The sequence below is a fragment of the Chinchilla lanigera genome, unplaced genomic scaffold, assembly GCF_000276665.1.
Source record: "Chinchilla lanigera isolate Chin_1 unplaced genomic scaffold, ChiLan1.0 scaffold00076, whole genome shotgun sequence".
NCBI classification, from domain to species: Eukaryota; Metazoa; Chordata; class Mammalia; order Rodentia; family Chinchillidae; genus Chinchilla; species Chinchilla lanigera.
Genome location: NW_004955477.1, coordinates 4,831,232 through 4,844,477, shown reverse-complemented (window position 1 = coordinate 4,844,477; position 13,246 = coordinate 4,831,232). Strand labels below are relative to the sequence as shown.

Genomic DNA, 13,246 nt, shown 5'->3' with positions numbered 1-13,246 from the left:
AGATTTCATCCTTCGGGTATCTGGGCTTCTACAGCTGCTTCTTCTTGAAGTAAGAATCAGTAAGGCATTTGGGGATTTTTGAATGACTGGTATCAATTTCTGTGAAAGAGGCAATGACAAATTTCTCATGTACTCTATGCAGAGGAACACCTGAGTATCTCCTCTTCTACAAAACCTTTCTAGAATACATAGCAGGGTATGTCGAGAGTATCTACCAATTCCTTTGACCAAGAGAGGGATTTGGCTGCAGTGGGACTGCCATTTTTGGGCTTTTTGGCTTTGTATTACCCTTTTTAACCATGCCAGTGGCACCAACCTTCTTGGCACTGGGTTTCTTTTTCTTATTGTCTAGTCTCTCAGCCTTTTCACCCACCATCTTCTAAGAGACATGAGAGATTTCACTTCTATTCTACAGAAGCAATTACAAATTGTCTCGGTTACTGTTCTCTCATTGCTGAGACAAAATACCTCACATCTAGAATTAAGGAAGAAAAGGTTTATTTAGCTCCTAGTTTGTGGAGGTTTCAGTGCGTGCTCGGCTGGCTCCAAGGCAGAGCGGCACATGGCAGAAGAGCAACAGTTCAGGGCAGCGGAAACCAGCAAAAGCAACAAGAGCAAAAGGGAGGTGCACGTGTTCACAAACCTCTTTCCCTCCCTTATGTTGTATGCAAGCAACCAGCCCCAGGGCGGATGTAGTGCTCACACAGATAATCCCAGTATTGGACCATGAATCAACTACAAATTCTAGAAGTCTACCCTATGACAGCATGAGGCTTTGGGGGTACATCTAGACACAAACCATAACACATATTTACCACCAGATGTTTATTGCAGACTTGTGTAGTAGTAAAAATATATAAACAATGAACATGTCCATTATTTGAAGATTGCTTAAATAAACTGTAATACATTCTTACAACAAAATAGTGCACTGCTGTTAAACACAAAATGTAGGAGCTGGAAGAGGAAACTATCATTACTAACATGGAAAAAATACCAGTTATGATGCTAAAACATAAAAAAAGAAAACAACAGTTACACAGCATCAGGTCTGCTGTACATCTATTCTGTATTACTCTGTAGTCTATATTCTCTTCCACTAGTATTTTTGTCTATTTTTATGCCAGTACCACCCTGTCTTGATTCTTGAGTTTTATACCAGGTCTTGAAATCAGTTTCACTTTCTGAAAACCTACCTGGCTACTGGTACTGATTTTTAAATCAGCTAAAACCTAGTCAGTTTTTTCACAGAGCACAGTAGCATTTTGCTTGGGATTAGGCTGAAATGATAGAATAATCTGGGAAAAATAAACATTCAAACAAAATTTTATTTTTGAACCCATGAACATGGTATATCTCTCCATTTAGTTATTTTTAAGTTGTACAGTGTTTTATAGTTTTTAGTATAGAAATTTCACCCATTTATCAATAAATGTGCTCCTTTGTGTTGTATTTCTTTTTGGCAATACACTAAATTGTACTGTACTTTTTATTTCATCACTCAGTTATGTGCATATGTAACACTGATTTTTGTCTTTTGGTATGTTTTGTTTGGAATAGACAGCCTGACTTTTTTCACTTGACAAATCATAACTGTGTATTAATGGAGTATGATGGGATACTTTGATGTGTGCTTTCACTGCAGATTAAATTTTGTATCTTAGTTTTCCTAAGCTTAGTAGTTACTTTTGCTTGATTGGTTGGTTGGTTTTTGGCTTACACTGGTTTTCATTTATTTTTTTGCAGCAGGTATGTATGTATATAACCACATTGTATAAAAATACAATTTTGCTTTTTTTTTTTCCCATTCTTAAATCCTTGGTAAGTTTTTTTACTTACTGTGAAAGCTTTCAAACTTTAGCATTAAGTTGAAGATTAGCTATAACTATAAGATATAAGATTTAGCTAAAACTGTCCAGGCATTTATAATTTCAGCACATTGCACGTTAAGCCAGGAGGACTGCCACAAGTTTAAGGCCATCCTGGGCCACACAGTGAGCTCAAGACAAGCCTGAACAACAAAGCAAGAACTTGTTTTTAAAAACAAACAACAAAAAAAGACATAGCTATATTGTGACTTCTTCAAATCAGTTTGGGAACATTCCCATGTATTCCTAGTTTTCCATGTGGTTTTCTCATAAATGGATATTAAACCTCATCAGATGCATTTTGTGCATCCTGACACTAAAAGCTAAAGGTATAGTTACTTAAACCATGGTACCCAACGGAACTTTCTGCAGTGGTGAGAGCCATCTGTAACAGAGCTGTCCATTGCAGCAGACACTTAACCAAATGTGGCAACCAAACACTTAAAAGAGACTTAGTGTAACCAAGAAAGTAAAATTTTAAACTGATGTTCTTCAAATAGAAATGTTAGTCTAGTGCTGTAACAAGGGACAATTCTGGTACTGCTGTGACTTTTGGTAAGGCAAAGATCTTTTTTAGCCATGAAACTAAAATTGATAGCATTTTTAAAGATGATAAATTAGCTTCAACAAAATTATACATTTTTGCTCATCAAAATCTACCATTAGGAAAACAGATAAGCAAAGCACAGAGAATGAAAGGTTCACAATTTTTGCTTGACTGTATATATACATATCTTATGAATTAGGAAGAAAATGTTCTGAATTTTCCCCCACTACAATGACTGAAAATTTAAAAATCAGACAACATTAAATACTGATGGGATGTTCATAGAAGGCTGATGGGAATATAAAATGATACAAACATTTTGGAGAACTGCTTGGCGATATCTGATGATATAAACTACTTGTACCTTTGGTCCTAAGTACTTACCCAAGGGATATGAAAACTAAGTCTATAAAACACTGAACAAAAATATTCCTAGCAGCTTTATTCTAAATGGCTGAAATCTAGAAACACCTTACTCATATATCAGTAGGAAAATGGTTAAACAAATCATGGTACCCTATACAATAGCTTACTAGACATAAAACAGGAGTAAAATCAAAAGATGATGGCAACCTGAATGAATCTCAAAAGCAGTAGAAAGAAGCCAGATATAGTGTGTGACACTGTCAATTTAAAGTTCAAGGGCAGAAAAAAGAAATCTATGATATCAGAATTCAGAAGGAGCTGAACATGGTAGTACATGTTGGTAATCCCAGCACTAGGGAGGTTAGAGCAGGAGGATCACTATGAACCTGGGCTATATACCATAGTGAGTTCAAGACCAGCCTAAACTACATAGCAAGACCCTGTCTCCAAAAGAAGAGGGGGGGCGCTGGGGATTTAGCTCAGTGGTACAGTGCCTGCCTGGCAAGTGCAAGGTCATGAGTTCGATTCCCGGTACCGGAAAAAAACAAGAAGAGGGGGGAGGAGAAGGGAAAGGAGAGAGGAGGAAAGGGGAGGGGAGGGGAGGCGGGAGAGGAGGGGAGGAAAAAGAAAAGAAAAACAGGAAAGTAGCTGTTTCTATGGGATAGAACTGACTCACAGGGCTCTTAAGAAGCATCTTTCTAGAAGGGACAATGCTTTGTATCTTAGCTTGGGCAGTAGTTACAAGGGTGTAAACAATTGTCTAAATTCATGAAATGACTATTACTATATATACATATAAAAATGACTCTAAATTTTAAATATGCAATTACCATGATGCCATTTTGTAAAATGAACCAAACTCATAATAATAATGATGATGATGTTTGTATGAGTACAGAAAATAAATCCAGAGATAGTGGTTATAGCCAATATACAGCATTACATACAGAAAACTTTCATTTTCTGCAACATAACCATAATGTTATGCAAAATAAATTAGACACACAAGCATATATATCACATGGTTTCTCTTATATGAGATACCCAATGTGCAAGTAATTTAAAGAGCAAAATACAAGACATACAATAGGAAGCAAGGAGATAGATCTTTTGCAAATGGGGAAGGGACCAAGGAGATAGATCTTCTGCAAATGGGAGATGGAGGGAGAGGAAGAGATAGTTAAAAAAAAAAAAAAAAAAGATGTACTATGTTTAAGTACAAACTTCCTGTAATGAATACAATCATTATATACCGTATACTATGCTTTGTGTCTAGATGTTCCCCTAAAGCCTCATGCAGTCACGGGGAGCAGGCTTTTTCCAAGGTAGCTGAATCTAGAGTTTGTGAGTGGTTCATAGTGCAATAGTAGGATTAAGAGTGCTCAGGTTAAGGCTAGGTGATTTCAGGATCAGTCCACTGATTGGATTGGCACCATCCTGATCCCAGAAGTCTGGATAAGGTGAAAAGGGGCAAAAAGAGGCTTATTTCCCACTTTTGCTCCTGTTACTTTTGCTGTCTTCCACCAATGTGAACTGTTGCCCTTCGGCCACACCACCCTGTCTTGGAGTCAACTGATTATGGACTGAAAGCTCTACAAACTGTGAGCCAAGTAAACTTTTCCTCCTTTAACTCTGGGTGTTGGGTGCTTTGTCTGAGCAAGGAGAGAAAAGTGACTAAGACACTGCATATATGTAATAATAAAAATTTAAAACAATTTTTTTTACATTGAGCATGTGTTATTTATACAAGACAGTAGTAAGAACAAGCAATTTTAATTTTTCTCAGATTTCTAGACTTCATACTGATTCTGACTCATAATAATCCTTTTTTGTAAAAGTAACTTTCAAGCAGTGTCTTCTAAATCAAATAAGAACAACTAAATTGACTTCAGTATAGCCTTAGTTCTAGTGTATGGAGCTATAGTACAATTCTCCAAAATCTAGCAGCACACATGTACCATGTTTTACACAGACCAGTGAGAATATACATCAAACAAATTCCTCCTTTCACCAACTTTTTATGTATTCAACAGTTCACTGTGACTTTTAAACATGCATTATGTTCACAAATGTAATCCTCCCAGGTATTAACAGCATTTCTGATTAAGTTCGAGAGCAACTATAATTGCTGTATGGGTGACCTAAGATTAACTGTTTTCCTAAAAACTCACAATAAGAAGCTTTCTGGGTGAGGGAACAGATGCTCAGCATTTCTATCACTGATCAGGTTAGGAAATTCCAATATGAAGTCTGATCTCCTCAAAGGCAGCTGCTTATCAGTGTGGCCTGGGTGTGTTCTGAGACTCAGGCTATGGGATCCTCCTGCTATGGGGTCCACAGTCAGAGCCCAAGCTTTGGAAAGGGCAGCTTAGCCCACACCTCTCCTGGTGGTTCTCAAAGCACAGGCAATATCTAAAGTTCCAGCATAAAGTCTGTTTCATTTTCCCCAATTCCACAGAACATGCTTTGGGAATTCTTCCAATAAATTAATCAAAGAAAGCAATAAAATTTAATAATGAGCTGTGAAGACAATAGCCCAGAATCAAAAAATAAATCTGCCAGGGCATTTTGTAACTGTACAAACAATCACATACCTTGGCATGGGCTACAGGGGTAGATCAAAGGAAGCATCAATTACGTCAGTGAGGAGCCTACATGGGCTCCACAAGCCAGAGCTCGGTGGACATGAAGGAGCCCAGTCATGCTGGCTGATCTGAAGGACAATCCTCAAAGCTGTCACCTCCCTTGCTTGTTACATAGCCATTGCTGGTCATCCCCAGCCTCCATGAACCATCCATACAGCAGGGTGTGATGGGGTTGGAACACACAAGGGAACGCCTACTGCCAAAAATTTCATTTCTAACATAAGCCTGTACCTGGCAAGGCCTTCTAGGCAAGGAGACTCACTGTGACAAAACTTAGTACTTGAATTTCACCAAGGCCAGAGAATACCAAAGAGTGTCATCAGGGGCAGAAGAACCTTCACGACTTGATCAGATCCATGAGTCAAAATTGGTTTCCTGGATATGTTAGAGGTAAAAACTCAGATTCCAATTGCTGAAGAGCCACCTGAGGGTGGTAGTTTATCAAAACATAATAAGGACACTTATTTTCCAAAATAAAAATCTCCTTTCGGCACACTCCAGAGTGTGAATAGGAGAATACTGATGCATATCTCAGACTCAGCATAATTTAAAGGTTAAATGGCACACTGTTCCTCTCCCATTGAGTAACTTGCCAAATACTCTCATTACCATTTCTCCCCAGTGAGAGTAAGTGCACCCATTCTGCCCAACAGCATAGCACAGGAGGTTTGATGCCAACAAAGGGACAGAAAGCCCATGTGCACTCAATTTCTCTCAATTTCTGAAATTAAAGTAGGAAGCCTAATCCAAGCAGAGCTCTTTGGCCATATTTCAAATATGAAGTATTCTGAAAGCTGCCACATATCGCAATAATACCACATTCACCAGGCCACTTCTAGCAACCCTACATGGTTCTGTTTTGGCCTCTACAGCTAAAAAGGACCATTTGATTTGCCTTCCTTAAGGTCTATAAAGAATTATGTAACAGGCCGGCAAACTAGACATCTCCACTGAATGAACAAAGTGTCTTAAACAAACATTTATTAGCAAAAGTCTAAGAAGGAAAAAAATAAAAAACTGGTCCCAGCCTATTCTACACGCTTGAGGACATCCTGCAGCTCTCTGCCCACATAGAAGCGCTGCCTGCCACCCTGCAATGCATATGCAGGCAAAGCACGGTACAAGGGTGAGTTGTCCCACCAACTGGTTTCTAGGAGCCAGAAACTTAACCTTGAGGAGAAGACTGCACACAGGTTTGACTCAGTGTATAGACACTAAACAGAACTATCTATGATGATTCTGAGTGGGATGTTCCCAAAGAACTGATGTAAATTTCCATTTTCCGCTGCAGTCAGTACAAAATCTGAACAAATGTCAAAATGAGAGAGCAAATAATGCACTGTAATATACTTCATAATAAAAAGAAACTTCACAATTGCTTAACACTTTCTAAGCTTCAGAGACTATTCTAAGCACTCTACATGCAATAATTCATTAAAATTCCCCAAAAAACCTACCATCCTGTTTTTTTTTCCAGTTGAGCTGGATGAAGACCAGAGCTTGCCCAAGATCTCAGAGCTTGTAAGGGACAGAGATGTAACCTAAGTCCATGCAGCCCCAAGACCATGCGGGACACAAAGCAAGCTGCCTCTCTGGCCCACACTCAGATGTTCCCTATGTGTATTACCAGCCCTCTAGGGTAAATAAAGGAGGAAACAGGAGGGGCACCAGGCAAGCAGCAAGAATCCAGATTAGAATGGAAGCCAGGGAAGCTAGAAGGCACCCTTCAAAAACAAGGAGATATACTCAAGAGTATGGAAGTGAAGTTATTCACACTAAATAAGCAATAATTTTGAAACAGGAATACATCCAGTTATTCATTCATCAAATGCCTGTTGGGAAGCCACAGTGTACAAAGCACTCTGTATCCATATATCAGTTTCATCAAATATAAAGTAAAAATTTAAAAGATAAATAGAAAGTATAAAGGAGAACAGGAATTCATTCTAGAATGTGACAATAACATATCACATATCTCTTTCAAAAAGATTTTTTAGCATACTAAGAGGCAAACAATAATAAAAATTATACCAATAAATTCAGAGTTTTGAGGGGAGAAATGTATAGTTACAGACAACAAACACTAACCAAAAAGACCACATATCTGACATTCAAGAAAAAAAAGTAATGGTTTTAAAACAACAAAAGGACTCACGTGTAGGCCAGTGTTGCACTAAAGTGTTTCTTAATGTAAGTTTCCAAAACAGGATTAAAATGCTGAAATTTCCTATCAGCAATTAGCCCAATGATAAAGACCTGTCAAATTAATCAATAATATTTTCATTAGCAACATAATGAAAACTGTTTCAGAATCTTCATCTAACCCATTTGCAGCATACGTAAGAGAGGAACCGTAACAATTTCAGTCAGAAGTCGGTCCCTCATTTATATCTTCCTACCTTAGAAATGACATTTGCATAACTATAGTTTCACATTAAAAGATACTTTCTTTCCACTCCTCCAAAGCTTCCCCTTTGATTGGATTTACAACTGATCAGCTTTCAAGGTGACTGTGATAGAGCCCCGCCCCCTTCAAAGACTGCAGCATGAAAGAACTCCTCACTGTCTGAGCAGATGAAAAGGAAGGTCCCTTACCAGAGCGTCAAACACCAGTGTATCAAAAGTCTCGCTCTCCGAGTTCTCCATCATGATGTTGAAGAGGGCATCCAAGGTGTCCTGCAGGAACTGCACAGACAGAGGTCGGATGACAAAGTTCATACACCTCATCTTACCCACTGGCATCTCTGGCAAGACTCTATATGCCCACCTTTCCCCTATGTGACCTATAAAGCTACTAATTCCTGGACTATTCTTTTTCTTTCAGCCACTTGGTGCATGAGACAAAAAACTGTACATGAAAGAATCTAAACAAAGATAAGATATGCTGCTCTGAGCCAAGTGGGCTGGGGGGGCACCAAAACCAGGAGACACCCTACTGTATCCCTCAAGAGGACCTTCCCAACCCTCTTGCTGGTTTCTATCCAGCTGATGATAAAGTGTTAGGAAGGTGGGCTCTGATTTGTCTATAACAGCTGAGTGCAGGACTTTGGCCAGTAAGTAGGCAGAAGCCAGACAGGGACAGGTTCCCACTGAGAATAACATGGGACCTTCAACCAAGAGTCCCAAGAATAAAAGGGGAGTATGATTCCAACAGTGATATACACAGCAATGTACCAGAAGGTACTCATTTATTCAAGAACTGATAAATTACTTGTACATTCTGCTAAAATTTACCAAATAAATATGGTCACATAGAATGACAAAGTATCACACATTAAGAAAAATACCTAACCTTCAAAGTTATTATCAAGTTCCACTCCCCACCCCACCCCTGAAAGGAAGCAAAAAGACTGGAAAAGGTTATACTGGAAGTGATGAGATCCCTGTTAGTGGAGGAATGCAAAAATAGGTGGAATGTCATAAAATGGTATGTTAGCCAAAAAAATGGAGTGAAGCACACATATATTACCATTAGTCATTAAAGATATGCAAACTGAGTCCACAATGAACACTCCTTCACACCCACTGTGATGGCTATAATCACCAGACGGGTAAGTATGTGGAAGAGAATGTAGAAAAACTGCAGCTCCCTGTGAATGCACTGCTGGTAGAAATGTGAAATAGCACAATAGCTTTAGAAAGCAGTTTAACAATTCCTCAAAAAGTTAAACATAGATCTGCCATATGACTCAACAATGTCACTCCTAGGTCTACATCCAGGAGAATGGAAAACATATGTTCACACAAAAAGCTACACACAAATATGCAACACAACATTATCTCTACCTCCCCAAAAAAAAGCACTCAGAAAAAGTGTAAATAACACAAATACCCTTCAATTGATAAATGGATACATTAAGTATGGTCTATCCATAAATGGAATGTTGCTCAGTCATAAAAGGAAATGAAGATCTTATACATGTACAAAGTGGACGAATCTTAAAGACATCATAAGCAAAAAAGAAACCAGACCAAAAAGAGAAACTCATTTTGTATAACTCCATAGTATATGAAATAACCACAATAAGCAAATCTAGAGAAAGTAAATTATTCCTCGTAGGAAGAGTAGGGAATGACTGCTAATAAGAATGAGGTTTCATTTTAGGGTAATAAAAGTATTCTCTAACTAGATAGTGTTTATAATTGCACAAGTAAAAATACAGAATTATATAGAGTTAAAGGATGAATTTTGAAAGTATATCAACTGCATCTCAAAGAAGCTATTATTTTTAAAAAAGGGGAGTGGATGAGGTGGCCACCTAGCAAGAACATCAAAAGGACTAAATAAGATGTGTGGTCCAGATTCTTCCTGGACGGCCCAGCCTATGCGCAACACCAAAGGTCCTTCCTGAACACACTAAGTGTCACAGCCCTAGGACTGGGGGACAAAACCAAAGAAATCTGCTTGCAGACCAATGCTGAGCCCCTGCGCCCACCTGTGCAGTACTGTGGAACCTCACAGCTCTCCTTTGAGAAGAAAGACAGCCTCCCAACTTAGCGAGATAAAGTAACTCCTAAGGCAAAAATCCTCATTGTATTCTACTGTACTACACACCCCCTAGTTTAGACAAGAAAATTCCACATACAACTGGCAGGGGATAAACCTTCCCTGACTAAAGAGCAGTCTAGTCTAGACAACAAAGGCTTAATAAACTCTGTGATTATTTGGGTCTATACCACTTTGCTGCTTTTGTAGCATTTTCCATCATTTTCAGATTGTGAATCTTCGCAAAGGTCAAAACTTGACACCATCTGCTAACAGCCCACTGTTCTTGCCAACAGACTCCCCAGATGCCAAGCCTTGGCTCATCAGACTTTATGCAAAGTCCCTGAAGTAGGCCTACCAGGCCCACCCAGACAAATGACATGGTCAGTAGCCCAGAAGCAGAAGCGGAGAGAGCTAGAGTCTCAGAGCTGAGGTAGTCAGGGACAAGTACCTGCTGACAGTCCCTAAATAAAGCCACAAAAGTATTTCTCTGGATATAAAACCTTCTCTCTGACAAACCTACTGTAGGATGAAAATGTCTATCTCCACTCTCCATCTTAGCAGGAAACCATCGCTTTACTAAATATGCAAATAGCTAAGCAATGTCTCCTCTCTACTACCTGTTATACACTCAGAAGAGAGGGAATAAAAAGAATTAAGACCACAATCTATCAGTGTCCCTGAATAACAGGAACTCTGCCCCACCTGGGAATTCCTCAGGTCCTGCCTGTCCATTAGCAACTGTGCACCGAAGCAATTAGCTGATCTCTCTAGGCACACAATGTAGGTGAGATACACTGGAAAAGAGAAAGGAGAAAGTCAGCTATAGTAGGCGAAGGCAGAAGGGTGTCATGGCATGGGTGGTACCAGTGTACACAAAAAGAAGGTAGAGTTGGGGAAACTATTTCAAGGGATGAATAATAAGAAGTGATAACATATTCTGTATGGAGAATAGAGAACAGACAAGATGGTTCTAGATTTTTCCTGGTAAATGTGACAGCAGGTGAGCAGAAATACAACAAATTCTTCATGTGACACCAGGACTTCAAAATGAAAGAGGACAAAATTTCATTAACTGTGTATCTTCTAAAGTATGTTCACTTATTCATCCAGTTTCCATCTGAACTGGGGAATTTACAGAACCCTGCGAAGTGTAAATGCAATTAACACTGTCTAAGTCATTTTGTAGAAGACCAGGACTGAAAAGATGATTAAAATTTTAAGATGAGTGAGGATATGTTTGAATGGCTATACAACAAATTTAGGAAAGTAGTGCAACTAAATTAATTCACATGGAAGTTAAGGACAGTGCTGGTTAATTATGGCCATTTTAAGTAATTAATTTTACAGAGATAAGGCAGTCTCTTTTTGCAAGTACTTCTCATGGAAGGTGAGGATCTGCAGAGGCACCACAGGCTGCAGAGACCTTGCTTATAAAGTACTACATGTCGGTGACCAGCTTAGTGTCCCCTGGTACACATGGAACACAGTGAAAATCATCATGCATGTCCCTTGTGTACAAGGAAAATCAATAAAGCACACTGCGTGGTCCATAAGAGAAAAGGACAGCCCAATGCTGGAAGAAACATAAGAAGCACAAAAAATGATAGAATACAGAACTGCAGAACTTTCGTGTTCCAAGGGATCCCAGGCCACCTTAGTCTCACTGCCCAATCTCATAGTGGTGCTGAACATAAAGGGCTTGAATGAATAACAGTGCCTCACGTGTCCATGTGTGTGGCTATGATATGAGCTCAAGATCACACAGGAAGAAAATGACCAAGACAAACTCTCAGTGCTATGATTTTTCTACCACACACATAGCTCTCCAAGTCACTTATTGAGACCCTCAAGGAGTCATAAACCAAGGCTAGTAATGATGAGGGTAATACCAACGATCACCAGACATCCAAGCTGATGCACACAGGACATCTCCCATGTGCTGGATCAAAGATTTACATCTCCTCCAACCTTCACAGCATCCTGTGACAAAGACACTAATTGTTGTCCTCCTCTTTCAGTGGGGAAAAAGTGAGGCTGTTGTGACTGCTGCAGCAAGGACCCATCAGATGAGGAAGCAGAACCAAAGACCAGCTTAATTCCAAAGCCCACTTCTCTGCAGCGGACCCAGACAGCCCTCAAGCAGCAGCACTCTATCCATTTAGAGTTATATGTCATGATTTGCTAAAGGGAGCAGAACTAGAAACCTGTACTACCTTTGGGGTCACTGCCTGCATCTATCAATAATCAAAAGAAAAGGAAGAGAAAAGGGGAGGGCAAGGGGAGGAGTGAGGAGGACAGGACAGGACAGGACAGGACAGGACAGGACAGGACAGGACAAGAGAGTATCCCTCAGGGGTCTATGTTACCTTTACCACTTCTCCCCCATCAACTTTCATCAGCTGCCTCAAGTTCGGCTGCAGCAAGCTGGTGTTGGATCGCCACTTCAGAAGCCCCAGGAGGTCCACTGCAAACAGAACAGGAAAGTCAGATCCTCCCCAACAAGAACACTGTCTCTTTTATCATGCATCATGTGAGATTCATTGTGAAATTTTTTGAAAAGAAAAATCATTCCTTTTTCAAAAAGTTCACCTGCTAAATATTTCATTACTTGGTAGTAACATACTTAACATCTACTATGGTTGAATTCATTATTCTCAACTACATTTACCACAAAATGATTTCCATGTAGAAGGTTTAAAACTCCATCTGGGTAACTAAAAAAAGGCTGGACTTTCCAATCTACACAAGGAAGATGCTGAGTACCGAGAGGACTGGAAGATGGCTGTTCACCCACAAAGTGCCACCCCACCCTAGTACCTTCTACCAGGTGAGTTTTCCATGTGTAAGAGCAATTGTCTGTTTTTATACAAAACAACACATAAGAACTAATACAAACACAATACTACAACCAGACTGGGCTGTGGCAGCCCTTAGAGTTACAGTAACCTTGGCCAGCTGAGACCATGCTTGTGCAGAGCTGCCTGCTTCTCTCCTACAGCCGTTGATTGTTCTTATGCTTGTGTTTCTGTTTGCTGGGGGTTTTTTTAATGGAAAAACTGAGGATTGAATATGCTAGGTTTTAAAGGCTTAAGGGGTTTTTCTAAAATTTGAAGGATTTCTGTTAAAGACATCAAGATGTTCTTTAAAGTGCGAAGACAGAATCCAAGCCCTCTCCAGGAATGTACCTGTGCTCACACATTTTCACTTGAAGTTATATGAATATCCCATTACTTGAAAAATGCAATTAGCAAAGTGCATCTAATTTGCTATTTATGTTCATCAGGAACCAACTGCAGCTACAGAAATTATAACCATAAAAAAAAAAACACCT

At 39.4% G+C, this 13,246-nt stretch overlaps 1 protein-coding gene across 3 annotated transcripts in view; it reads right to left on the bottom strand.

Moving 5' to 3' along the window:
• The window catches only part of Dock1 (dedicator of cytokinesis 1), a 518,033-nt gene that overhangs the window by 399,335 nt on the left and 105,452 nt on the right, over nt 1-13,246 (bottom strand). For all 3 annotated transcript variants that reach the window (XM_005402009.2, XM_005402010.2, XM_013503070.1), the window contains exons 19-21: nt 12,282-12,379; nt 8,022-8,111; nt 7,582-7,682 (exon numbers count right to left, since the gene is read on the bottom strand). In XM_005402009.2, the coding sequence (XP_005402066.1) occupies nt 7,582-7,682; nt 8,022-8,111; nt 12,282-12,379 (289 nt within the window). The remainder of the gene's footprint in view (nt 1-7,581; nt 7,683-8,021; nt 8,112-12,281; nt 12,380-13,246) is intronic.